This window comes from Macrosteles quadrilineatus, unplaced genomic scaffold, assembly GCF_028750875.1.
Source record: "Macrosteles quadrilineatus isolate MER2022 unplaced genomic scaffold, UCM_ALF_1.0 Scaffold_8__2_contigs__length_117827958, whole genome shotgun sequence".
NCBI classification, from domain to species: Eukaryota; Metazoa; Arthropoda; class Insecta; order Hemiptera; family Cicadellidae; genus Macrosteles; species Macrosteles quadrilineatus.
Genome location: NW_026542601.1, coordinates 101,676,980 through 101,704,594, shown reverse-complemented (window position 1 = coordinate 101,704,594; position 27,615 = coordinate 101,676,980). Strand labels below are relative to the sequence as shown.

At 33.3% G+C, this 27,615-nt stretch overlaps 1 protein-coding gene across 1 annotated transcript; it reads right to left on the bottom strand.

Annotated features, from left to right (window-relative positions):
- Nucleotides 1–1,566: 1,566 nt before the first annotated feature.
- LOC129000616 (uncharacterized) lies at nt 1,567–3,633 on the bottom strand. The gene is made up of 4 exons (XM_054427578.1): nt 3,529–3,633; nt 3,154–3,294; nt 2,350–2,604; nt 1,567–1,998 (listed from the first exon to the last, which is right to left on the bottom strand). Exons 1-4 carry the CDS (start codon nt 3,631–3,633, stop codon nt 1,567–1,569), a joined length of 933 nt encoding a protein of 310 aa, XP_054283553.1.
- Between the last annotated feature and the right edge of the window lie 23,982 nt (nt 3,634–27,615).

Below are 27,615 nucleotides of genomic sequence, written 5' to 3'. Positions count from 1 at the left end.
TCTCTTACGTATGGTAACGGGTAACATGTAATTCCAGACCATTGGTATGATGCGTCGTGATAAGTTGACCATAGAACATTTTCTATCATTTATAGTCATTGCGTTTTGTTACCATATCACAATTTGGTACCATATTTGGATATTTGCATCTTGTAAGTAAACAGTATAAGTGGAAATATATGTTTCAAGTGTTGTTAGGCGTACTTCAATTTACTTTTTCACCATTGATGAGTAGAATTATTGGAATGATGTTGATTTTTTCTGTCTCAACCCTGTTTCTTTACCAGGGATATTTATTGACGGGTCCAGTATATAACAAATAAACAGTTTCTCGCTTTTTTTCTTATACTAGGCATTTTAACACTCTAGCCCCACATTAATCAAGGAAATGTGGCGTTTTACTCAAATGAACAAAGACTTGAGAATGCACACATAATGTGTTTCTTTTTGTTTAGTAACTAAAAACATCTCGCCGGAAACGTGTGTTAACGCGTTAACGTCACTAACGACTGTAAGATGGGTCTTGTCGGATGTCGACGTAGGGCCTTCATCTCAGTTTGATAGAGTCTAATTGATTGTAGATACAAACGATGTTCACAGAAGCCTAACAGCAGCCCAGTCAGTTGTCTGTGTTGCTTTGTGTTTGGGCGAGGAAGAGGCGAAGATTTTGGTGTACATTAGTGATTGTAGTAATAGCTTAGTTCGGGGACGAAGACGTCGTCCTGTAATCCAGCTACTAGGAGGTCACGAATTGTGGATATTTATTAGCATGCACTGTGGATGCGATGCTCCCTGGCGTGGATTAACGTCCGCACTAGTGAGTACTATGACCTTCTGTAATAACTACTATTATAACTATAAAGAAAACATGGCGACATCTGGTTACACACCTTGCTAGAGTCGAAGTGACGATCATCAAGACGGAAAACTCCTTAACCGATCGGCAGCCAATCAGGGAGCTCCATGCCGATGTAGGCAGTGCAGCCACCCAGTAACTGAATCTGTTTCCGGTTACTAATAATCTAATATGGTCCTATTGCACTATATTACACTCGCCACCATTTAGATTAGGCCCACACTACTGCTGTAAGACCACAAATAACATACTCTTCAAACATAAAACTTTCTCTTCATAATAATTTTTTTTTCTTTTTTATTAATTTAACTTTGACTTTAACTTAAAAATTCTTCTCAATAAACTAAACTAAACTCTTCTTACTTCTGCCTGAATAGCTTAAAGGTCTAGCTTTTCAGGCTTTTGTATTGTCCTTTTTGACCTTCTAAGATTGGGCGGGCTGCACTGCACTGCCGCTATCTTCATGTCTTGGCTGAACCGCTGCAGTCTCAGGATCCTTCAATGGAGATTGCCGCCTGGCGAAACTTGCTGCCTCTCCTTGTCCTCTGAAGTTTCACCTCGCTCAGGAAGTACTGGTTTCATGGGAGACCTTGGCTCACAACTTGGCACTGCTATCCCCTCCTCTTCCATGTTAACTCTAGACCTGAGGTGGTCAGCATGGCAACGCCTAACCTTTCCCAATACACTAACAAGATATATTACAGAACTTTTTATCTCCAGAATTTTTCCAGGTACCCAATCACTTTTCTCCTGCCTGACAGGTTCTTCTTCACTTCTTGAACGCACCGCTCAGCAGCACCATTTGATGCAGGATGATAAGGAGGTGATAAGACAAACCTTACTCCATTCTTCTTTAAGAATTCTTTGAACTCAAAACTTGTAAAAGAAGGGCCATTATCAGATACTAGAGTGTCCGGAAGCCCATACGATGCAAAAAGTGAACGGAGACGCTCAATGGTCTTGAGAGAACTAGTAGATTTCATAACAAACACCTCGATCCACTTGGAAAAACTGTCTACTAGTACTAACATTTGTTGCCTAGAATTAGGATCTTCAGCGAAATCTATGTGCACCCGTTGCCATCTGCCATACACACGGGGCCACTGTTGGAGAGGGACTTTTGGAGCTGCATTACTCGTACACTGACAAATATAACAAGAAGACACTGTTTCTTCAATACCTTGTTCTATACCGGGCCACCACACATAGCTACGTGATAACAGCTTCATCTGTGTAATGCCTGGATGTTGATCATGGAGCAATTCTAAAATTTGGTTCCTCAATTTTGTCGGAATGACCACACGGGCCCCCCCACAGAAGACAATTACTATCCACAGAAAGTTCATCTTTCCTTTTTACATAAGGCAATAACTCTTTATCCACAGCGCCATGCCAGCCGTGCCAAACATAATCTTTTACTTTAGATAATATAGGATCAGTACCAGTGAATTTAGCAATTTCCTTAGAAGTGATAGGTGATTAGGTTGACTCACCGTGCTGAAGCAGTTTAGTACCTCCACGCATTCCTGAGTGTGCGAGATAAAGTTGTTTTCCAGTTCCAGTGAATCACTTGCCGGTAACGGAAACCGGGATAAGGCATCGGCATGTGGCACATCAGACGCCTTGCGATATCTCACTTCGACGTCATACGAAGCCAAAATCAGGGCCCATCTCTGTAGGCGCGCTGCGGCTAGGCTTGGAGTTCCTCGCTTTGAGCCAAAGATAGTAGCCAACGGCTGGTGGTCACTCTGTAATATGACATGTTTTCTCCCGTAAATATACTTATGAAATTTCTTAGCACCAAATACTAATGCTAGGGCTTCCCTATGAAGCTGAGAATAATTTTTCTCACTTTGACTTAGAGTTTTAGAGGCGAAAGCAATAGGCCTCTCTTCGCCATCAATCAAATGGGACAGCACCGCCCCCACGCCTCGAGGGCTTGCATCACATGTAAGCACTAGTGGCTTATTTACATCATAATGTACAAGAATATCAGAAGATAACACCCAGTGTTTACTCTGTTTAAAAGTTTCAGCACATTTCCTAGACCAAACAAAAGGAACATCCTTTTTCAACAACTCATAGAAACAGTTCAGCTTATCAGAGAGATTGGAAATAAATCTACCATAGTAATTAATGAGTCCTATATATGATCTCAACTCCTCCTTACTTGATGGTTCCGGGGCATCCTTGATGGCTTCCACTAGCCCTTCTCGTGGACTTATACCTTCAGCCGACAACCTATAACCTAAATAGTCTACAACAGGTTGTAAAAATTTGCATTTACTATCGTTAACCTTCACTCCATATTCTTGGAAGCGTTGAAGAACTTGCTCCAACCTAGACACTGCTTCAGGGTATGAATGTCCGCCAATCAAGACATCATCAAGGTACGCTACCGTACCGGGAAGATTTTTAATTATCTCATCAATAGCTGCCTGAAACAAAGCAGGTGCACTGGATAGGCCATATGGCAAACGAGTAAGACGAAATAATCCTTTATGTGTTGCCAAGGTTAACAACTCCTGTGAATCCTCAGCAACCTCCAGTTGAAGATAGGATGTCTGTAAATCAATAACAGAGAACACAGAACAACCAGATAATGAAGCAAAAATATCCTCGGGTTGAGGTAAAGGATAGTGTTCAGTTTGGATAACTTGGTTTAACGTTACCTTAAAGTCCCCGCATAGCCTAACTCCTGTAGGCTTGGGCACAACAACCAGTTGGGTTGCCCAGTCGGAACTCAAAACAGGATAAGCAATTCCATCATCCACCATCTTGTCTATTTCCTCTTCCACTTGTTTGCGAAGTGAGAACGGCACTGGACGAAATTTGCAGAACTTCGGTACAGCTCCATCTTTCAAAATTATATGTGTCTTCACACCCTTGATTGAACCTAATTTTCCTTCAAACGCAGAAGAAAACTTTTGCCTTAAATGCTTAACATCTTCCTTGGCCCTAGGCTGAACCGAGTCAGCTGATTGAAGTGAAGTTAGGTTAGGTAACTTGTCAATAGAGTTTAGGCTAGGCCTATTAAAAACGTGCTCGTCGGAGCGGTTTAAAGTTTTATCTTGAGAAAATATAAACTTCCAGTCTAAGGTTACATGTTCAAGCCAGTTTCTACCTAGCAACATTGGTTGACCCGTTTGGCCTAACTCTACAATAACTAACGGCAAGTCCTGATAAATTTGGTTGGCCGCTTTTACTCTAACCAAAATCTGTCCCAACACACTTACTTCATTTACTGAATAGGTAAGTAGTTTTACATAACAAGGCTTTAAAGCCAGATGTGAAAAATATTTCCGATACCACTCAAAGGGGCAGACCGTAAGGGCGCTGCCTGTATCGAGCTCCATGGTCACATTATGGGTTTCAATCAGCAACCCTACTTCATAACCCGCCTTTCCATCTCCAAGGCCTACACTATACAGACATAAGTCCTGTAAAACTTCCGATGTCTCTTCAACATTGTGAACCTTAAATACTTTTTTGTTAGCCCTAGGCCTATCAGACGAATCCTTCGACCTACACACCTTACCAAGGTGTCCAATTTTTTTTACGTATATTACATTTAAAATTGATATAAGGACATTCATGAGCCTTGTGCTCTTTCGCACAACGATAGCATTTGAGCTTATGAAATTGGCCAACTAGGCCTACCTCAGCAGATGACCTTGAAAACTTAGCTGATTTACCTCCATGCTTGGCACTTAGGCCTACTTTACGTGGACCTAGACTCATTTTATTTAAATCATGAACATGGTTCCCTGAACCTACAAAAAGACTAGTTTGTTTTACTGCTTGCTCTAAGGATAGCGCTAATGAAAATGTTAAATCCAAATCTTGTTCATCACTGAGAAGTTTTTGCCTAATTGCCTCATTGTGGATTCCAGATATTAATTTATCCCTGAGTGCATCCTTAAGAAAGGCTTTGAAGTTACATGTGCTCGATAAATGCCTAATTGCTACCATAAAATCAGCAATACTTTCATTGGGACGCTGAACACGTGAGTAGAACGTGTAGCGTTCGGCTACCACTAACCTTTTTGGAGAATAATGTGCTTCCAACACCTTTAACAGATCCTTATAATCCTTGGAATCTACCGAATCTGGTGATACTAAGTCCGTGAGAACAGCCAGAGCTTTTGGTCCAATTACAGTAATCAAAATGGATTACTCCGATCCTTCCTTTACGCTGTTGGCCTTCAAGTAGTTTTTCAGCCTCATTAAATATGACGAAAAATCCTCTTCATGAGGGTTAAACTCCCCCATACTCCCTATCGAACGGGACGACATGGTTCTCAAATTAATTTTTCAACACTCCGCACTCGCGAAAAAGAAGTTGAACATAACTTGACTACGACTGCGCCATTGTAATAAGTACTATTATAACTATAAAGAAAACATGGTGACATCTGGTTACACACCTTGCTAGACTCAAAGTGACGATCATCAAGACGGAAAACTCCTTCAGGGAGCTCCACGCCGATGTAGGCAGTGCAGCCACCCAGTAACTTAATCTGTTTCCGGTTACTAATAATCTAATATGGTCCTATTGCACTATATTACACCTTCCTCAGTACTATTCTGATAATTAGCCCAATTCGTTATTTACAAGGAAAAATGTGTTCGGATTCCACTATAAACTGTAAGTCCCTTAGATGTCATTTGCGTATGTGCTGTTATTAATAGCTGTGTCTATGGAACATGACGACCTTCGTCACTAACAAGACTAAAAGATCGCACCACTCATCCTACACTCATACTTTACTCATATTTGGGTTAAAATACGCACATAGTGGCGTACCATTCTTAAATAGTTGACTAATTGATTGATTGATACGTGGTTTTATTTTTAAAAACTGTCATATTCTCAGTAATTCCAGATAACACAATAAACATGGTAACGTTTTGACTAGTTTCACATGGTAATTGTTAATGCAGTCAGACTAGTAACGCTCATCAACTCATTTACTTATACATACATCAATTCACCTAGTCACATACTCAATAACGCATCATGTCCCTTATACCTTTCAGCAATATTCTGCATTACTGTACTGTTTTGTAAATGGAATTCCGAAACGTGGATGAAACGTCAGAGACAAAATGTGATACGGAAATTCTACGAATACCACGACAGTAAGACTTTCAGTGATTGACTTATTTATATTGCTAAATTAAAATACATGATTCTAGTAATTTGAAATTGTATATAGCATTCTGTATTTCTATTTATCAATATCTCTATTTTATGAAATAATCTTAAGATTGATTATAGTAAATGAGTTAGTGTTGAGTAATTTTATGTGTCTAATAATAAAAAAATACATATTTGCCAAGGGATTTTATGTGACCAACGGAACAGGACTATACATTTTTTAATGGCATACATATAGAGGTTATCTTGTTTATACATGTAACAAAAATGTTAGTTGAACTTGTGGGTATAAAATATAGGACACGGAATTCACCAAAGTCACTCTGTTGCTTCACCTATAGTTTGGTGGTAAGCAAATCTGTTCGCTTTGGTTGGTAAAACAAATGAATTATTTTGCACCAGCATTGACTTGAAGATTCAAACGATTAAACTATTGTAAACATAAATAATTATTTAATAGATTCCTTGACCGCTCAATGTCAAAAGAAGACGATGCCGTTTCCGGTCTGATGAGATTCTCCGGAAGTCGCTATGCTTGGCAGGGTAGCCAACGGCCAGTACCAGAATAATAAAAGTCGACCCCGACATGTACGGTGTGCGGCGCTTCCTCCATGTCAAGTCCATAAAACAAAGCACTGTTCATTCTTGTTCTTATTTTTTGGGATTATGTTTGGTCGTAGCTTTTAACTTATGAAATACTGACATAAATACTGTCATATTATAACTTTTTTCAACGCCAACATATAATATTATACGCATTGTAATATAATTCTTAAGTAATTTAATTTTGACATGGTGTTGGACGATTTGCCAAGAACAAATCCTTAGCCATTTACATTAGATGTAATAAATGAGTTAGTGAACGAAATGAGGTAGCATAGAAATACAGTGCAAAGAATTGAAAGGCGTATTTTTTTGGTATTAGTATAACAAATGCAATGATAATAGAGGAGTTATTTACATTTCAATTGTATTTATGGTACCAATTAAATACTGTATATTTAATTAAGTTATAACTTATTAACGTACAGTATTATTATTTTTGGTATTAATTTTACGCCGCAGTAATATTTCTTTTGACAATTGGTTATATATCGAAATGAATATTGTTATATGTATATTAATATGTTTTATAAAAAAAAACTAGTACTTGTTCTTTTTAGAAACCTTCATAAACATAAAGGTAAAAGTTTTAAGAAAATTTTCACAAGTAATGGTATAATAACATAATCTCTGTGAGCATTGAATATACATTGTAATTTATTCTAAACAAACATTATCACTAAGTCAATATCCTTTAAACAGAAATCTTTGCAAAAAAAACTCATATTTAGTTCTTAAGAGTAGCTGTTTCAGCTTTCTATATTTAACGGGGTTTAAAAGTTCAGACAAAACGGTAGATATAAAAGGAAACGATTTAAAATGTAATCCGGTCATTTCATAAAAGTTTGAATAGGAAGTAAAACTTGAATCTGAATTGAAGTTGAAAAGAAATTTATCATTCTGTGCTTGAACTTCTTTCGGATTTTAATATTAATTTCGGCGCATTGTTTTACTTCTTTGTCTTTATTGTCGTTACTGCATTTTGCACAACTTTTGCCGAGATAACAATACATTTTTTAAGTCTTTTGTACCAACGATTCTATTAGTTTTCTTTATTATTATAGATTGAAATCCAAGTTAAAATATAGCCCATCAATGGGAGAATAGGATTCTGGCCTATCTTGTCTTAGCACCAGGAGAATGGAATCAATTCTCTGTTCGACGGTTTTGCGCCGTTTTATTTAACAGTGTTCACGATCCTATTTTACAAAATTCCACTGGCTCGGGTGTCAATAAAATATATAACATAACAATGCCATTTTGCGTGATAATTTCAAACATGTCCATCCAGAACCCTTATTGATTACAGTTTTGAAAACGAAAATTTTAAGAAATTTAAGATATTGAAATTCCTACAAAATTTATACAAAACAGCCCAATATTTTGAGGGTTGAGAAAACAAAGACGCAAAAATATGTCGCAATCACACTGGTGTAATAAATTCAAATTAAATATACTTCATGTTATTCCACCCGCCCCCCTACTGTGTATTCCCAAACTAGCTTTAAGCGCTCCTTTAATACGGTCTCAGGAAGTCTCAACTCAGATGAGGAAACATAAATATATATATCTTTACGAAACCCTCTCACACATAACATGAATGCAACAGTTATATTGTTTCCTTATGAAACATAACTAAAACTATGTCCATACCTTTAAATTTTTAAGACGATCGTTACTATTTATAAAACGTAAGCAAACGAATAATTTGTAAAGTATTAAAAAAACTAAGTTTTAATTTTGTTAATAGTTTTTTTTTTATATCTTTAGGAAGAAATACTTAAAAAAACAGAAACTATAGAGGAATTTTAACAAATAAACATTCATATAGTATAATGGTAACACCAAGTAGTATTAAATCATTAAAAAATAGTCTTTGCTGGATTTTTTCATATGAGCATATTTTAAAGAATTAATAAGATTCTAATTCAGAAACCGTCTCTATAAGGCGGCCGAGAGCTCGCAACCGTGAAGGGAATTGGATTAGCGTCAACTAAACATAACACGTTCTTAATAATTCGTTCACGACATTCATTCAATTATTCCTTCTCTCAGTTTGGTGACAGCTTACAGTACTTTCCTTCTTGCAACACAAATATACAGGGTGTTTTTTTTATTTGTATCTTTATTTATGTAAAAACCGCAATATATAGAAATATGCAGTTTGCGGGAATCATCTATTGACGTAGGGAGCCCAATTGTTTTGAATTCAACGTTACATTCACATTCCCCCCCCCTTTCCCCCCTGTCACGATGGGTACCTTGCTATTTGAAAAAAATAAGTTGTGGGCAGGGGGAAAGGGGGGGGAATGAGAATGTAACGTTGAATTCAAAACAATTGGGCTCCCTACGTCAATAGATGATTTCCGCAAACTGCATATTTCTATCTATTGCGGATTTTACATAAATAAAGATCCAAGTAAAAAAAAAACACCCTGTATAAGCATTTTGTATCTTAAACATTCACAATAGCCTTAGTAGTGAGATTGTTCCTATGAACAATCTATGTATGTTTTGTCAGTAGATATAATAGAAGAATATGACCTCACTTTCGGTGTTTTAGAGGCACTTTTAGGGCACTTTTTATAGGGGAAAAATTAGAAAAAAATTGAAGAGCTTTTTTTGGCCACTTTTTTTAAAGACCCAGCTCTCGACCTATACACCCCTATATAAATTTTCTACTTTTTTAATACTAAAAATCACGTCTGGAAATGGTGAGCTTTTTTTGGCCACTTTGTTAAAGACCAGCTATATTTAGATCTCGTCCAATACAAGCCTATATAAATGTTCAATACCATTAAAATTTTGAATCCACATCCATTCACAAGTATATTCTCAAAATCATGTGAGGTTTGTGCGTGAACTCGGACACGCTTATGGCTATGCGTGAACTATGCCTGACTCAAATGAATGACTGTGAGTGTAACCTAATGACCCCAATCAAAACCAATTGTCAACATTCTCTGCCTGTCTGGCGCCAGTCTGTCTGGGGCAGGTTTAGACAATTACCAAATATGTTTGATTGATTGACCTCAATTATTCAATTGTTCAATTTTAGTTTGTTCAATTTCCATTGTTCTAAATTAATTTAGACAATTTTGTGGTATATAAGGGGGGCATTCTACGGAATCATCACTCACTCTTCCACCTGGATCTTCTTGTTTTGGTAAGTCTTTGACATCTAAGCTAGACTATTGTAATATGTTGTCGCGTGTCGGGTCATGGGATCAATTGGTGACGTAATTGATGCTTGTACTCATACTCTGTATTTCTTTTAACTTAGGAGTGTAGCTAATTTCCCGAGTCCATTTTTAAAAACATAGCCGAATTATACTCACGAGGGGAACTTGTAAAAAATGTATATAAGTCTATTTTTAAACACTTAGAGTATTTTTTAATATGTACTAAGGGACTTAAAATGTACATACAAGTTATTATTTAAAAACTTAGCCGAATTATACTCACGGGGGGAACTTTGAGTCAAACGTTTGCACAAGTTATTATTTAAAAACTTAGCCAAACTTCACGCACCAAGGGACTTTGAATCAAAATGTGTACAAGTTATTATTTAAAAACTTAGCCGAATTATACTCACGGGGGGAACTTTGAGTCAAACGTTTGCACAAGTTATTATTTAAAAACTTAGCCAAACTTCACGCACCAAGGGACTTTGAATCAAAATGTGTACAAGTTATTATTTAAAAACTTAGCCGAATTATACTCACGGGGGGAACTTTGAGTCAAACGTTTGCACAAGTTATTATTTAAAAACTTAGCCAAACTTCACGCACCAGGGGACTTTGAGTCAAAATGTGTACAAGTTATTATTTAAAAACTTAGCCGAATTATACTCACTATATAATTTTGTCGAGTCCCTTTTAACATAGGTAACATAGTCTTCCCTATAACTAACACTCACTCTGTATATATGTAGACTCATCAATCTGAATTGCTAAAAAGTATTTTTATTTAAGATTTTGGACTTAGTTTTGATTTAAAAAATTACAATTGCCAAATTTTATTGTATGAAATTGATTTGAATATTAAAATTTAAAATTCTGATTTAAATTATTATTTCCCATTAATTGAAATTGTCTAAAATGTAATTTCCACCATATAGAAGATGCTAACTTTGTTTTTTTAGTTACATGTTAACTGTGTGCTGCTTCTCTATCTAAAAAGTAACTTATTTTGTTATTACTATTTTTAAGTGAGTCAAAAATATATACAAGTTATTATTTAAAAACTTAGCCAAACTTCATGCACCGGGGGACTTTGAGTCAAAAAGTGTGCACAAGTTATTATTTAAAAACTTAGCCAAACTCACTCACGGGGGGACTTTGAGTCAAAAGTGTGCACAAGTTATTATTTAAAAACTTAGCCAAACTCACTCACGGGGGGACTTTGAGTCAAAAGTGTGCACAAGTTATTATTTAAAAACATAGCTGAATTACACTCACTATATAATTTTGTCAAGTCCCCTTTAAAATAGGTAACACTCACTCTGTATATATGTAGACTCAGCAATCTGAATTGCTAAAAAGTATTTTTTATTTAAGATTTTGGATTTAGTTTTGATTTAGAAAATTACAATTGTCAAATCTTATTGTATGAAATTGTTTTGAATATTAAAATATAAAATTCTAATTCAAATTATTATTTCTCATTAATTGAAATTGTCAAAATGTAATTTCTACTATATAGAAGATGCCAACCTATTTTTTAATTACATATATAAAAATGAAGACTACATGTCAACATTGTTTTGCATCGCTCTCCAAAAAAAGCAACCTGATTCGCCACTACAAGGTAATACATAAAATGAAGGTGAAACTGTGCAAAGTTTGTGATATAATCTGTGATAATAACATGGCTCTAAAATCTCATATATTACAAACTCATAAGACTTGTAATTTCTGTAAAAGAAATGTTGTTGGTCATTTTAAAAGACACATCAATTCTTGTAACAAATGTCCATATACAATGATTAAATTTGTTGGTGAATCGATTAAAACTGAACTTAAAAGTACTCTTCAGTCTTGTCCTCTACCGATAAAATGGACTTTAGTAAGGAGAATCAAATTTATAAAATATACAATAGATCAAAATGGAAAATTAGTTAATGAGAAAGAATGTATTGCAGATTTTAGAAGCCTTACTATCCTAACCATTGAGAAGAGAGATTTAAAGCCTCAAATTGAAAATGCTCTTTTAAAGATTGACGCTTCCATGCACAAATATCAAGCGGAAGGTAGTGGATGGATATATGACTATACTAAATTTTGGCAGTTACATGTTTACAAGTATAAGCCCCTAACTCCAAAGTCATACATTCCCACACCAAAAAGTATTAAGTTGACAAAAGCTGTTTTAAATATAAAGAATTCTGACAATAAATGCTTCCTTTGGTCAATTTTAGCAGCTTTATATCCAAGGAATGCTAAAAATGCTGAAAGGGTATCGAAATATGCACCCTATGTTGGTAAGTTGAACATGACAAATATAAAATATCCCGTAAAAATATCTGATATAGATAAATTTGAAAGACAAAATAATATAAGTGTTAATGTATTTGGAGTTGAAGACCGAAAATTTATATATCCATTAGGAAGAACCAAACTAAATAGTAATACTCATATAGATCTATTATTATTACAACAAGGTCGTAAATCACATTACTGTTTAATTCGTGATTTTAATAGGTTAATGCTACGGTCAACAAAAGATAACCGTAAAAAGCATTTTTGCAAGTTTTGTTTACAACATTTTTACACCAAAGATAAATTAGAACGTCATATAACATATTGTAAGAACTTTGATGCACAAAGAGTGGAAATGTCTAAACAAAATACATTACAATTTAAAAATTATAAATATCAACTTAAAGCCCCATTTGTAATTTATGCAGATTTTGAATGTTTTATAAACTCTAACAACCATACTCCATCTGGATTTGCATTTGTCGTAGTAAAAGATTCTAAGATTATTTCTGAAGAGTTATATAGTGGCGAAAATGTTATGGATGTGTTTTTCGAAAGATTATTTGAGACTTATGACTTCATTAAAAGTCAAATGGCGATATATATTCCCCTTGTAATGACTCCTGAGCAAGAGGCATCTTTCCAAAACTCAACACATTGTCACATTTGTGAAAAGCCCCTATATTTTGATAGGGTACGGGAACATTGTCATTCGAATGGCCAATACCGTGGAGCTGCCCACAATGATTGTAATTTAAACTATAAAGTAACAAAGAAAATACCAGTATTCTTCCATAACTTGAAAAATTACGATGGACATTTAATAATGCAACACCTGGGAAAGTTTGATCGTAAATTAAATTGCATAGCCAAAGATATGGAAAAGTACATTTCATTCTCAGTTGATGATTTAGTATTTTTGGATTCCTATAATTTTCTGTCCCTTCCATTATACAAATTAGCTTCCAATTTAAATACATTTAGATTCATAGACAATCCACTACTACAACGTAAAGGCGTATTTCCCTATGAATACATGACAGGACCAGATAAGTTTGCAGAGTCTCTACCTTCAATTGAAAATTTTTACAGTACTTTAACTAAAGAACATATCTCTCCCATCGAATATGAACATGCAAAACATGTCTGGACCCATTTTAATATAAACAATTTACAAGAATATCATGATTTATATCTTAAAACAGACGTATTGCTACTGGCTGATGTGTTTGAGACATTTAGAGACCTGTGTTTAAAGGATTACAAACTTGACCCCGTACATATGTATTCACTTCCAGGACTAACATGGGAAGCCTGTCTTAGAATGACTGGTATAAAATTACAATTATTTCAAGATATTGACATGCATTTGTTCATAGAAAGTGCAATCAGAGGAGGAGTCAGTATGATTTCCACACGTTACGCTAAAGCCAATAATAAATATATGGGTGAACATTATGATCCCAATCAAGAGAGTGTGTATTTAATATATTTAGATTGTAACTCGCTATACTCCACAGCTATGTGTGAGACACTACCCGTGGATGGATTTCGTTGGACTAATGAGGTAGACTACAAATACAATCAAAATGATGAGTTTGGATACATTTTAGAAGTTGATTTAAAATATGATAAAAGCTTACATGATTTACATAACGACTATCCATTAGCACCAGAGAAAATGAATGGCAAATTAATACCTAATTTAAATGACAAAACTAAATATATTTTACATTATAAAGCATTACACAAATATGAAGAATTTGGTTTGGTTGTTACAAAATACCACAGAATTTTAAAATTTAGACAGTCTAAATGGCTTGCGCCCTATATTAATTTTAATATTGAAAAACGCAAATGTGCTAAAAATGATTTCGAAAAAGACTTTTACAAATTGTTAAATAATAGTCTCTTTGGTCGAACAATTATGAATCAACGCAAGTTTCGTGATATATATCTCAAGGATGAGTCACTATTAACAAAATATGTCACTAATCCAAGGTTTGATTGTAGCAAAAAGTTTGATAACAATTTACATGCTATACATTTGAATAAATTAGTTGTAAAGTTTAATAAACCAATATACTTGGGAATGACCATTTTAGATATTAGTAAAGTAATAATGTACGATTTCCACTATGTCAAAATTATATGTCAAAATTTAAGAACAAAAGATTTCTTATGACAGATACAGATTCTTTAATGTATTCTATAGTTACAGAGGACTTTTACAAGGAAATAGAATGTGACTTGCACTATTTTGATACCTCTGGATATAGTAAAGACCATTTCTTATACTCTGATAAAAATAAAAAAGTCACTGGAAGGTTTAAAGACGAATTAGATGGTCATATTATGTATGAATATTGTGGTTTAAGACCAAAGTTATATTCTTATATTCCTCTAAAATGGTTATATGAAGAAGACAAGCAAGCTTTAGAGGTGAAGAAAGCTAAAGGAGCTGATGGTGCTACAGTTAAACATCTCCTTAGACATCAACATTATTTAAACTGTCTTGCAACTGGTCAAGACTACTATGAGAATGTGACAAGAATTAAATCTACAAATCATCACCTTCAAACCTTGACCATGAATAAGAAAGTACTATCCTTTGACGATGACAAGAGGTTTATTCTAGAAGATGGCATCAACACCCTTGCTCTTGGTCATTATAAAATTGATCAAACATAAATCTATATTTGCCATTATTCTTTAACCTTTCTTTGTCTATTACGAAAAAGCCATATTTAGTTTTATCCCAACATTGGTGGCAGAGATTTTTAAATTGGTTAAATGAAAAATCATTACCAACATGATTGTTATATACATGTTTTAAATTTAAGTCATCTTGTTTGAATAATATTAGGAAATTTACATTATCACGTAAATGTTTGTGTACTTTGCTGTAAGATTGACACAAGTAAAAACTGTTAATATTTTTATGTCGACCCATTGAGAAAAATTGTGTAATATTTGGACTATTTATGTCATCAAATACAACAACTGACTGTGATTCGACATCATTTGGTGTGATTTCACAGTCAGTAAACGTGTGTAATTTCACTTCGTCACACAAATTAAATATTTCAATTATTTTTTTATATTTTTCTTGTTCTAAAGATTTTGATATTAAATATAAATTTGTAAATTTTAATCCTTCCTTTCTTACAATTAAATTATAAATTACAACCGTCTTCCCACTTCCACTTGGACCACAAATAACACATCGAATATTGGTAGGAAATAGACCCAACTTCTTGGGTATATTTTCCTTAGTATGTACTATTTTAAATTTGTGTTTTTGTTGAATAAAAGACATTTTTTATATAATAAAAATGGTAAAAAATGTTAATAAGAAAACATGTAAAAAGGGCAAAGGTTTATTCTTAAAGCCTTACAGGGGTCGAGGGTTATTGAATACTCTTATAAATAACCTTCCATTTCCAATTCACATACCATCATATCGCTACTGTGGACCTGGAACGAATATACGTGAGAATTTAGCTAAAAATGTACCTCCAAAAAATAAACTAGACTCTTATTGTAAAGAGCATGACATATTCTACATGAATAATCCCGATACCGCTGCTCGGAACAAAGCAGACATGAGATTAGCAGACTTAGCTTGGACTAGAGTAACGGCCAAGGATGCAAGTCTTGCTGAAAGAGCTGCAGCTTATGCCGTGACGAATTTGATGAAGGCAAAAGCAAAAATGGGAATGGGATTAAAATTTAATAAAAAAGATGGACAACTACCAGCTGTTAGAGGCCGCAAAAGACGTGCCTCACTTCCGGGGGGTGTACCTAAAAAACGAGCTAAAAAATCTAACACCAAGAGTAAAAGAGTGCGGAATAGTTAATTTAGATAGCTCATCTGGCACACATTGGACAGCATATCGTAAAAATAAAGATATTGTAATTTATTTTGACCCATTTGGAATCCAACCTCCAAAAGAAGTAATTAAATATTTTGAGGGACATAAAATATTCTATACAACCGATCAAATACAAGATTTAAATAGTTCTATTTGTGGAATTTTATGTTTATCATTCATAAAAAATTTTTGTTTATAAAAATGGATTCATTTACAATAACATTTTCGGGTACAGAGCCAGAGCTAAAGTCAGTGTTCTTTCCTCCAATTGAATTAAATGATGATTATGTAATTGGATTAGTAGATTTTCAAAGTTATAATTCTATATTTAATGTTAAAAAACCTCTAAATACTTTAACATATTACAAAGTAGAGAAAATGATATTACCAAAAGGAGAGATCTTAGTTGATGATTTAAACCACGTAAACCTTTTATAGATTATAGTGTTTTGTGATTTGTTATTAATTGCATGTTGTATCATGACTTGACTGCTATACAGTGCATATTTTTTGACTACTACCCTCGGTAGTGTTTCCAACTTAGGTTGGACGTTTGTGTATTGTTAGTTGTAATGTGTTAGTTAAGTTTTTTCACCTGAAGACGGGATCAGATTCCAGATCCCGAAACGTTGTGTATTGTTTTTTACATTCGTGATGGAAAATGTCCGCAATAAAACTTTGAACAACATTAACTCACCATCACCAACAATGAACTTCAAACAAAGAATTTAAACCAGTTATTAGATGGTAAACTTAAAGTTGTAATACATAAAAATGGAGAAGCATTAATTAATACTAAAGTCAAACTTTTATTCAAAGGGCTTATTCCAAAATTAAATCAACTTAAAGGCAACAAATTAACCATTGGAGAAGGTGATGATGTTTTCTATTATGACCACAAAGCTCCAGTTACAATAGAAATTTCTGAAGGAACATATGAGGTGGTTGAGCTTGCAAAGGAAATTCAAAAGCAAATCCCAGACTTTTTCCTTACAGCTAATAATAAAACTATGAAAGCGACATTACTTTCTAGCCACGTGTTTGATTTTACAAAACCATGTTTAGGGTCTATTTTATTGGGATTTAAAGGTGTTTCTACTCCTGGTGTTCAGTTTGAATCTACAAATAAAATAAACATTAATAATGTAAATGTGATTAGAGTAAAATGTAATATTGCAAACGGGTCCTATTTAAATGGAAACAAATCACACACCATACATAGCTTTTATCCAGAAGCTCCTCCTGGCTACAAAATTATTGAAGTTCCAAGAAATATTATATATTTTCCTGTAAATAAGAGAAGTTTAGATGTTGTCAGTATTACATTTGCCGATCAGCATGACAAGGCAATTGACTTTAATGGAGAAGAAACTACAATTACTTGTCATATAAAAAAGATATGAGAATTTATAAGAATTTATCTATAAGTGTACAAAATGCTAGGTTCCTAAAGTCAATAGGACTAAAGTTAAAATTTTCTATTAATAAAAATGGAAGATTTTCTAGACGTTACAGGGAAATCCCAATTCGACGATAGTGTGGTTAAAATTACAAATCACTCCTATGTTCCCCATAACACTTTGGCAATAAATAATTCTGATGAAATTCGAATATGTATTAATAATCAAGATTTGCTAACTCTCCCATGTAGGAGTTATCTGTATATTAAGGGAGAAATTGAAAATCATGATAAAGGTCATTTTATAAATAATGCATTTGCATTCTTATTTGATGAAATTAGATATGAAGTCGCAGGTAAAGAAATAGACATTGTAAGAAACCCAGGAATTTCTAGTCTTATGAAAATATTGAGCTCTTACAATAAAACAACTAAATTGTCAAATGTGGCATTTGATTCTGACACGAATTTAAAAGAGTTCCATAAAGGTGGCAAGTTTAGTACTTGTTTGCCTTTAGAACTGTTAATGGGTGTATTTGAGGATTTTAATAAGGTATTAGTAAATGTCAAACAAGAATTGGTGTTGAAAAGATCCAAAAATGATTTGAATTGTATATTAACAACCACTAGTGCTCCAGCCAGTGGTACTGCTGATGTGATTCCTAAAATTACACTTAACTCAATTCAATGGGTGATGCCACATGTAATACCATCAGATGGGGAGAAGTTACAATTACAAAAGATGTTACTGCAAAATAAAAATTTGCAAATTGCATTTAGAAGCTTAGAGCTGCATGAACTTCCATCATATCCCAATACTACAAGACATACATGGTCAGTAAAGACATCTTCAAGTTTGGAGAAGCCTAGGTATATTATATTCGGTTTCCAAACAACTAGGGATAATAGTGCACGAAAAAGAACTGATGAATTTGATCACTGTAAATTAAAAAATCTCAAAGTATTTCTAAACTCTGAATATTATCCTTATAGTGATTTAAATCTCGACTTTGAAAATGGAGATGTCTCTAAAGCTTATGAGATGTTTATGAGGTTTAGAGAGACTTACTATAATACTATCCCAGATCCTATGATTAGTAGGGCTGAGTTTATGAAGAAATATCCACTAATTGTAATAGACTGTTCTAGACAGAACGAAACAGTGAAGGAAGGAATTGTTGATATTAAATTAGAGATTGAAACTGCAGAAAATGTGCCAGCAAATACATCTGCATATTGTTTGATAATACATGATAAAGTGTTTGAGTACAATCCTTTGTCAAATGAGATAAATAAAATGTAAATAAAAGATGAAAAACATTCAACAAGAATTGGTTGACTCTGCAAATCAAATACGAGAGAAATATAGAGCTTTGAAACGTGGCAAGTTTCTAGAGGCTGAAGAGAGGTTCCAAACATTCCAACCTTTAATAGAGCCATTACAAGAATTAAAAAAAATCGCCAAAACAGAGAGGCCTCGAATGGAGATTCTCCCAATGACTCCATCTAGAATACCAGTGATACCAAGATTACAACCATTACAGCAATCCACCCCACAGAAATTAGATTTTGGTCTTTTAGCATCAGACTATTTAGGAAATTACCTCAGTAAAAGTAGTATGACAGACACTACATATGGTATTAGACGAGAAGCAAATAAATTTTTTATTGGAAATAAGGAAGTTGATATTGCCAATGATGATGTTACAATTGCAAATAAAACCTACAAGGGGACAAAAGGTTTGTGGCAATTGTTAACTTTAAAAGAACCTGAGGATTATACTCCGGCTGATTTGCAAAATTATAAAGAAATTTTGGAAGCTACAAATGGACATTTAAAGAGTTACAAAGATGGTGCACCAATTTCAAGTAATAGACATACTAAATATCTTAATATAATTAAACCTCTTTTTAAATCTGTTGGTGAAGGTTTGAGACAAGTGACTGGTAATAAAATAGACTATATTTATTGGGATGATCCAAATGAGCTTGTAGATAGGTTAAGACTTCTTTGGCTAAGTCGCCAAGCCGGTAACTCAGGAGTGGATAATGAAATAGATTCCATTATTGAGGAATTGAGAGAAAGTGGAATTATTTATTAAATAAAAATATGTTTATAGATAAATTTTATCGTTTATATAATCCATATAATAAGCCTGCAGAAACCAGGGCTAGTAGTGAACCTACTTTAAATTTAAAAGACGATAGTTGGAATTGTTTAAACCGTAAAATTGGTAATGTTAAAGATGGGGAGTTTGTAGATGATGTATCGACTTTAGGACAGACATTAACTAGAAAAGGTGATGTATTTTTACAAGGTAAAACTAAATATGAGTTTTTAGAATCTAAGAATAAAAATTGGAATGCTAAAAAACAGAAAATTACTAATGTGGAAAAGGGTGTAAGTTTAGATGATGTGCCCACTTTACAACAGACTTTAATACGTAAAGATGGTAAATTTGTACAAGACAATAATAATTATGAATTTTTAGAATCAGAAAATGGCGTTTGGAATGCTAAGAAACGGAAAATTACTAATGTAGAAAAGGGTGAAAGTTTAAATGATGTGTCCACTTTACAACAGACTTTAATACGAAAAGAAGATGGTAAATTTGTACAAGACGATAATAATTATGAATTTTTAGAATCAGAGAATGGTGTTTGGAATGCTAAGAAACAGAAAATTAGTAATTTGATGGAAGGTACAGCTAGTAAAGATGCTGTGAATGTTTCACAAGTTCCAAAAATGGAAGCAGGCTATTGGAATTTTAATAATAAAAGGTTAGTACGTGTTAAACCTGCCATTGATGACACTGACTGTGTTATAAAAGAACAGACTATAACTTATAATAAAAAACTATATTGTTGGGATGCCAGAAATCTATTTATAAGAAACCTACCAGAAGGGGAACATTCGGATGACATTTGTCTAATATCACAAGCTATGCGTTATGATGGATCGAAATTTGTGTGTGGAGAAAAAAATTTTAATTTGATGGAATACAATCCTGATTTATTAGTTGCTGACCCCACATCTTTGAGTGGATTTAAGTATATAGATAATAGACCATACATACCAGAAAACTATGTATTTAAAAGAATGGAAGATAATCTATTGATTGGGGCTAATGGTGATGTATTTAGAGTTACAGGAAAGGATGATGTTATAAAAAATGAATGAAATTGCATACGAACTTCATAAGCCTGCAAGAAAGAATTTCATTAGAAGGTCTTTTAAAGTAATGGGTATAAACGAAACCATACAAATAGATTTAATTGATATGCAAAACTATGCTAGAGAAAATTCTGGCAATAAATATATTTTAACTTTAATAGATACATTTTCTAAAAAAGCTTATGCTGCTCCACTAAAGAATAAGACAGGCTTAGTGGTTACAGAAGCCATTAAAACCATTCTACCAAAGGGGGTTAAAAACATTCAATCTGACAATGGAAAAGAATTTTTTAATCAATATTTTAGCAAACTAATGAAAAACTTAAATATTAATCACTATCACACTTTTTCTACAACTAAGGCTGCAATTGTGGAGAGGTTCCAGAGAACTTTAAAGAATTGGCTATATAGGGAATTTAGTGCTCAGGGGAGTTATAAATGGTTGGATTTACTTCCAAAGTTAATTCGAAAATATAATAATAAGGTGCATAGATCTATAGGAATGAAGCCTAACCAAGTGAATGTTAAAAATAGTAAATATGTGCATGAAAGGTTGACTTCTAAAGTAGTGCAAGTTAAAAAGCCAAGATATAAGGTAGGCGATAGCGTAAGGATTTCTAAGTATAAACATGTTTTTAGTAAAGGTTATACTCCAAATTGGACAGGGGAACTATTTACAATAGCAGAAGTTAAGAATACAAAGCCTGTAACTTATATCTTGAAAGATGAAAATGGCAATATAATCAGAGGAGGCTTCTATACAGAGGAGTTGTTAAAGACCAAGTATAAGGACATGTATTTGGTAGAGAAGATAATTAGGAGAAAGGGTGATTCATTGTATGTCAAATGGCTTGGGTTCCCAAGTAGCCAGAACTCATGGATTTCCACTAAGGATGTCCAAGGGAGCACATCATATGCACACCCGAGTTCACGCACAAACCTCACATGATTTTGAGAATATACTTGTGAATGGATGTGGATTCAAAATTTTAATGGTATTGAACATTTATATAGGCTTGTATTGGACGAGATCTAAATATAGCTGGTCTTTAACAAAGTGGCCAAAAAAAGCTCACCATTTCCAGACGTGATTTTTAGTATTAAAAAAGTAGAAAATTTATATAGGGGTGTATAGGTCGAGAGCTGGGTCTTTAAAAAAAGTGGCCAAAAAAAGCTCTTCAATTTTTTTCTAATTTTTCCCCTATAAAAAGTGCCCTAAAAGTGCCTCTAAAACACCGAAAGTGAGGTCATATTCTTCTATTATATCTACTTTTGTCGTTATCAATAATTAATATGACCAAATCAGTGAAATGAACATAATATTTCAACAAAAAATATTTACTCTCTTTGTTGTTAGTGGTTTACAATGTATATTATTGACAACTAATTCGTCATTTTTTTACATTTAAATTAATAGAATTCATAATTTAAACTGAAAGATAATAACCAATCAGAAAAAATAATCTTACAAATAGGTTTAAAATTAAAATCGAGAAACTTTATGAAAATATATTATTGTTTTCATCAAAGCAGTAAGGAACGTAGCCTTCAGAAACAGGCAAGATAAGTTATGTTATTTCTATTGTCTGTTTAGGGCTTTTTAATTTACTAACGCCAAAAGAAGCGCGGTAAGAAATCCATAAAAAGCTATGAAAAATGAAGAACGTACTATTTTGTTAAGGAATGGCGTTTAAAACTATTCTCCCCTTCTAGCAAAAGCCGTAATTAGAAGAAAAAAAATAACTTCTAGTAGTAGGCCTATTAAGTATTTTACACGGCTATTAAATTGGCTGACCTGTTACTTTTAAGGTTAAATAGCTGAATTTAGCTATTTCTCTGAACACCGTTTTTATAGCGTTTTGGTATATTTTACTTTCTTAAAGAATGATTGACTTAAAGAGTAATACTAATTAACTATTTAATAACAGGTGAATGTACATATAAATTACGTTTACATAACAATTTATGGAGAGAGAATTTCGTATGTTGTCGAAATGTTTGGTGTTAAATTAATTAACTATCTGCAAAATTGACTACTTTCAAATATGTATACATCAACTAATGTATACTGAATATATCGGAAAATACGAGTAGTTAGAGAGCGACCGTTTGACAAAACCCCCTCACCAGTCAAACGTCAACAACGGCCAGTGTCAAAACCAGACGCGTCAACCTGTCAACTAATTAATTGACGTTATTTATCAACGAATATTGATTGTGCTTTGTAATTGTTTATAGAACACGATTTGTTCTGTTTATCTATTTGAACTTACGTAGAATATTCAAATAATTTTAAAAATGTTGTTGAAATATATCTGTATGTAAACATTTACTATAAAAGATTCGAACATATCAAAAGAATCAGATATAAAAAACCACATTTAAAAAACCTGTATGAGTGTTAAATTTAACTGTTAAGATTTGAAATTGTTATAATACAGCGATATATTTGTTAAACTATTGTATGTTTCCAGTTCTGTTTAATATGTTTATTATAATATTGTACATTGTATTTTTATATGAAAACACAATGGCACATAAGTAATACAATTGCATCGATCTCAGTTCAATGATTTGTGTTAATTAAAGATATATATATATCTTAATAATATATCTTAATGATTACAAAGCAAGCATATTTACGAAGAAAGTCATTCATGAAGATCATTTAGTGCTTTTGCCTATTTAGAAAAGTAAAAAAAAGCCACTCTATAAAGTTTAGATGTACGTAAATCAACAAATTATTTGCTTAATTGTGTCGTCTATATTGTAAGACAAAATGTTTTTGTGAATGTTTGTTGCGTATGCCTATTTGTTTGTCAACAGCTTTAAAGTGTACACTACAGTCCGACGAATCAGCAATCAGAATATCATGTTTTCTCTGTTGCATAGACCCTAAAGATAAGCAACCTGAATACCCTTTCTTATAAAAATGGGGTAAATATGCATTTTAGGGTTTGCACGCGATTTTTGAAATTTTTTTTTCATTCTACTCGAAATTTAACGCTGATTCCGAAAATGACGTTCTTTTTCCGCGGAAAACGACCATAACGCGGAAAAACGACCAAAACGACAAAAAAACTTTTTTTACCAAAACACGTCATGTGGGTACTCAAATTAACCGTAATATTAAGCAGATCACGACTATGCAAGAATTTTTTGGATCCGAGGTCAAATAAGCGAGATTTTCACGTAAATATGCGATGCTATTTTGGATTTTTGCTCCAACTTTTGTCTGTGTCAAAAAACCAGCTGATCAGGATCAGCTGGTCATTATTTTATTATAATTGTTTATGTTTTAATAACAGGTAAAAGGGATGATACTAAGCATAACCTAACTTAACCTAACCTACCCTAACCTAACATAACCTAACCTAACTAACCAACCTACCTAACTAACCAACCTAACCTAACTAACCAACCTAACCTAACTAACCAACCTAACCTAACCAACCTAACCTAATCAACCTAACCTAACTAACCAACCTAACCTAACTAACCAACCTAACCTAACCAACCTAACCTAATCAACCTAACCAAACCTAACCTAACCAACCTAACCTAACCAACTTAACCTAACCAACCTAACCTAACCTATTCTAACCTAACCTAACCTAACCAACCTAACCAACCTAACCTAACCTAACCAACCTAACCTAACCTAACCAACCAAACCTAACCTAACAATCCTAACCTAACCAACCTAACCTATTCTAACCTAACCAACCTAACCTAACCTAACCTAAACAACCTAACCAACCTTACCTAACCAAACCAACCTAACCAACCAAACCTAACCTAACCAACCTAACCAACCCAACCTAACCTAACCAACCTAACCTAACCTAACCAACCTAACCTAACCAACCTAACCTAACCAACCTACCCTAACCTAACCAACTACCCTAACCTAACCTAACCAACCTAACCTAACCTAAACAACCTAACCAAACTAACGTAAACAACCTAACCAACCTAACCATCCTAACCTAACCTAACCTAACCTAACCAACCTAACCTAACCTAACCTAACCTAACCAATCTAACCTAACCAACCTTACCTAACCTAAAAACCCCGAATTCCCACCTGTCCCCTAGTGAGCTGGAGTTATTGCTGGTAGTATCACGTTTTTGTGAAAATCTCGCTTATTTGACCTCGGATCCAAAAAATTCTTGCATAGTCGTGATCTGCTTAATATTCCGGTTAATTTGAGTACTTACATGACGTGTTTTGGTAAAAAAAGTTTTTTTGTCTTTTTGGTCGTTTTTCCGCGTTATGGTCGTTTTCCGCGGAAAAAGAACGTCATTTTCGGAATCAGCGTTAAATTTCGAGTAGAATGAAAAAAAAATTTTCAAAAATCGCGTGCAAACCCTAAAATGCATATTAACCAAAAATGGGTTTATTTTATTTTACAGAGGAAGCTAAAATGTGTAACTAATGTAGTAACACCTGGCAATGTATAAACCAATCACTTTTTGATTACAGCTTTGAATTACGCATTTTAATCAACTTAGGCATACAGTTGTAAAAGAAGTTAAAAATATACTTATTTTGTGTTATGTAACCAACCTATCTTACATAATAGCTTACACAATATTGTTTGCATTTTACCCGCTGTTTCGAAAAAAATAATCCAGTGCTAATTTAATTAAATTTTAGGGTTCAAATATAGTATTCTTGCACATTAAAAAAAAAAAATATTCATTTAACGTTTTAATCAATTATCTTAAGCTTACCAATGTAACATTTATTAATAAATAATTATACGTTGGTCAGCTTAAAATAATTAATATAAAGAAAATAAAAAAACTAATACAAAAAGTATTAATTATGAGTTGGATAGGTTTAATATTGCAAGAAACCGTACAGAAAAGTATGAAAACAAATAAAGACGCGGAATTCATTTTAAACTTTTGTATCTTGACATTTAGTGTAATCTTTGACCTGAAGGCAAACGGCAGTTTTGAGACCGGGATATTAATAACGCCTAATTTCCCAAGAGATTTCCACCTTTCCCTTACTTAGTAGCCTTAGGGCCTGGGAGAAAGAATATGATTCCTACTAATGACTATTCATGGTTGTTTAACAAATGAATGTCAAATAAGTGTATCATGTAAAATAACCAAACGTAAGATATTTTGTTTCCCCACACCAATTATATAAATGGTAAAAGAAATGTTTGTATTTTAAGTTTCCTTGACTCCCTAAAGCGAACAATTAAAATCGTATCTTCTATCTTAAGCCAATAAGAATCAAATTATAGGCGTATTACTAACCTTTTAGCAAATTTTATATTATATTTATATTTTTGTATATTTTATTTTTATAAAAATGTCTTTAAATTTGTAGATATTTATACGAATTGTAGTATGTTGTAGTCCATTAAATCCTGAAAAGTTTCTAATCACATCACTAAAAAATGGTTAAGTTTAAAGACCCTGAGGTTTCAAAATGGTGGGCATTTAAATTTTTTATCTTAAATTTCTTAGAAATGACGGATAAAAAAAAAGACTTTTATTTTGCATCTTTAATTCCTATCAAACGATACCAAGTTCAAAAATATCGAATAAGAAATAGCTTAAATATTACGATTTTTAGTTGTTAAACAGGGTAGACTTATTCTACCAGCAGATGCTAGTCAGGTTTGCCCCATTTTTTCATGTTTCAACTTTGAAATCAATAATTGAAGCTATTTTTATCACTAAGAAAGAGAAATGAGGAATAAGAAACCCCCGCTGCAGCAAACCTGTCGACTAAGCGAATTTCTATTTGCCTGTATTGATTTTCAATTATTCTATTAAATTAAAATTTATGTTCAACGAGTAACTAGGTTAGCTGGTACAGGGAAACGAATAATGAATAGGGAGCTTAGTATGAAATAAATAAATCCGCCAAGTTTTATCCACAAATAAACAAGCCAACTACATTTTACAATATTCTCCACAAGAATAACATTTGGGATTTTAAATACATTTTTTGAATTTTCTCCGTAACCAATCACCGTACAAAAATACTTAGAACATTATTTTTTAAGCTCTTTTAAAAAGGTCTGGAGAAAAATTTATTTATTTTGTGTTATTAGGGTAAAAGTGAGAAAACCCCATTTTTACCCCATAAAACCCCCGATAACCCCTGTTGGAATGAGAAATGAGAAATGAGAAATGAGAAATGAGAAATGAGAAATGAGAAATGAGAAATGAGAAATGAGAAATGAGAAATGAGAAATGAGAAATGAGAAATGAGAAATGAGAAATGAGAAATGAGAAATGAGAAATGAGAAATGAGAAATGAGAAATGAGAAATGAGAAATGAGAAATGAGAAATGAGAAATGAGAAATGAGAAATGAGAAATGAGAAATGAGAAATGAGAAATGAGAAATGAGAAATGAGAAATGAGAAATGAGAAATGAGAAATGAGAAATGAGAAATGAGAAATGAGAAATGAGAAATGAGAAATGAGAAATGAGAAATGAGAAATGAGAAATGAGAAATGAGAAATGAGAAATGAGAAATGAGAAATGAGAAATGAGAAATGAGAAATGAGAAATGAGAAATGAGAAATGAGTTACGAGAAACGAGAAATGAGAAATGAGAAATGAGAAAGAGAAACGAGAAACGAGAAACGAGAAACGAGAAATGAGAAATGAGAAATAAAAAAAGAGAAACATTGAACATTGAACATTGAACATCGAACATCGAACATCGAACATCGAACATCGAACATCGAACACCGAACATCGAACATTGAACATTGGACATTGAACATAAAAAATGAGAACTGAGAACCGAGAACCGAGAACTGAGAACCGAGAACCGAAAACCGAAAACCGAATACCGAAAACCGAAAACCGAATACCGAAAACCGAAAACCGATAACCGTAAACCGAGAACCGAGAACGTAATTAAAACCGATGCACCTGTAGGTATAGATATAAGGGTGGAAATTTCGGAGGGGGAATTTTTATTTTATCCTTTATTATCTTGGTGTTAGCTGTAAAATAGAATAGGTAAAAATATGTTATAAGCTCGTAAAAGTGGTAAAATATTTAAAATTTTAACATTAAA

Bases quoted from the DNA above. Each gene is read 5' to 3' on its own strand.
- LOC129000616 (XM_054427578.1), bottom strand. From the start codon at position 3,633: ATGGTGGATGATGGAATTGCTTATCCTGTTTTGAGTTCCGACTGGGCA. The intron at 2,605-3,153 runs GTTAACGATAGT...GTCATATTACAG, and splicing joins TCCAAGAATATGGAGTGAAG to AGTGACCACCAGCCGTTGGC. The intron at 1,999-2,349 runs GTGAGTCAACCT...TATATTTGTCAG, and splicing joins TACTAAACTGCTTCAGCACG to TGTACGAGTAATGCAGCTCC.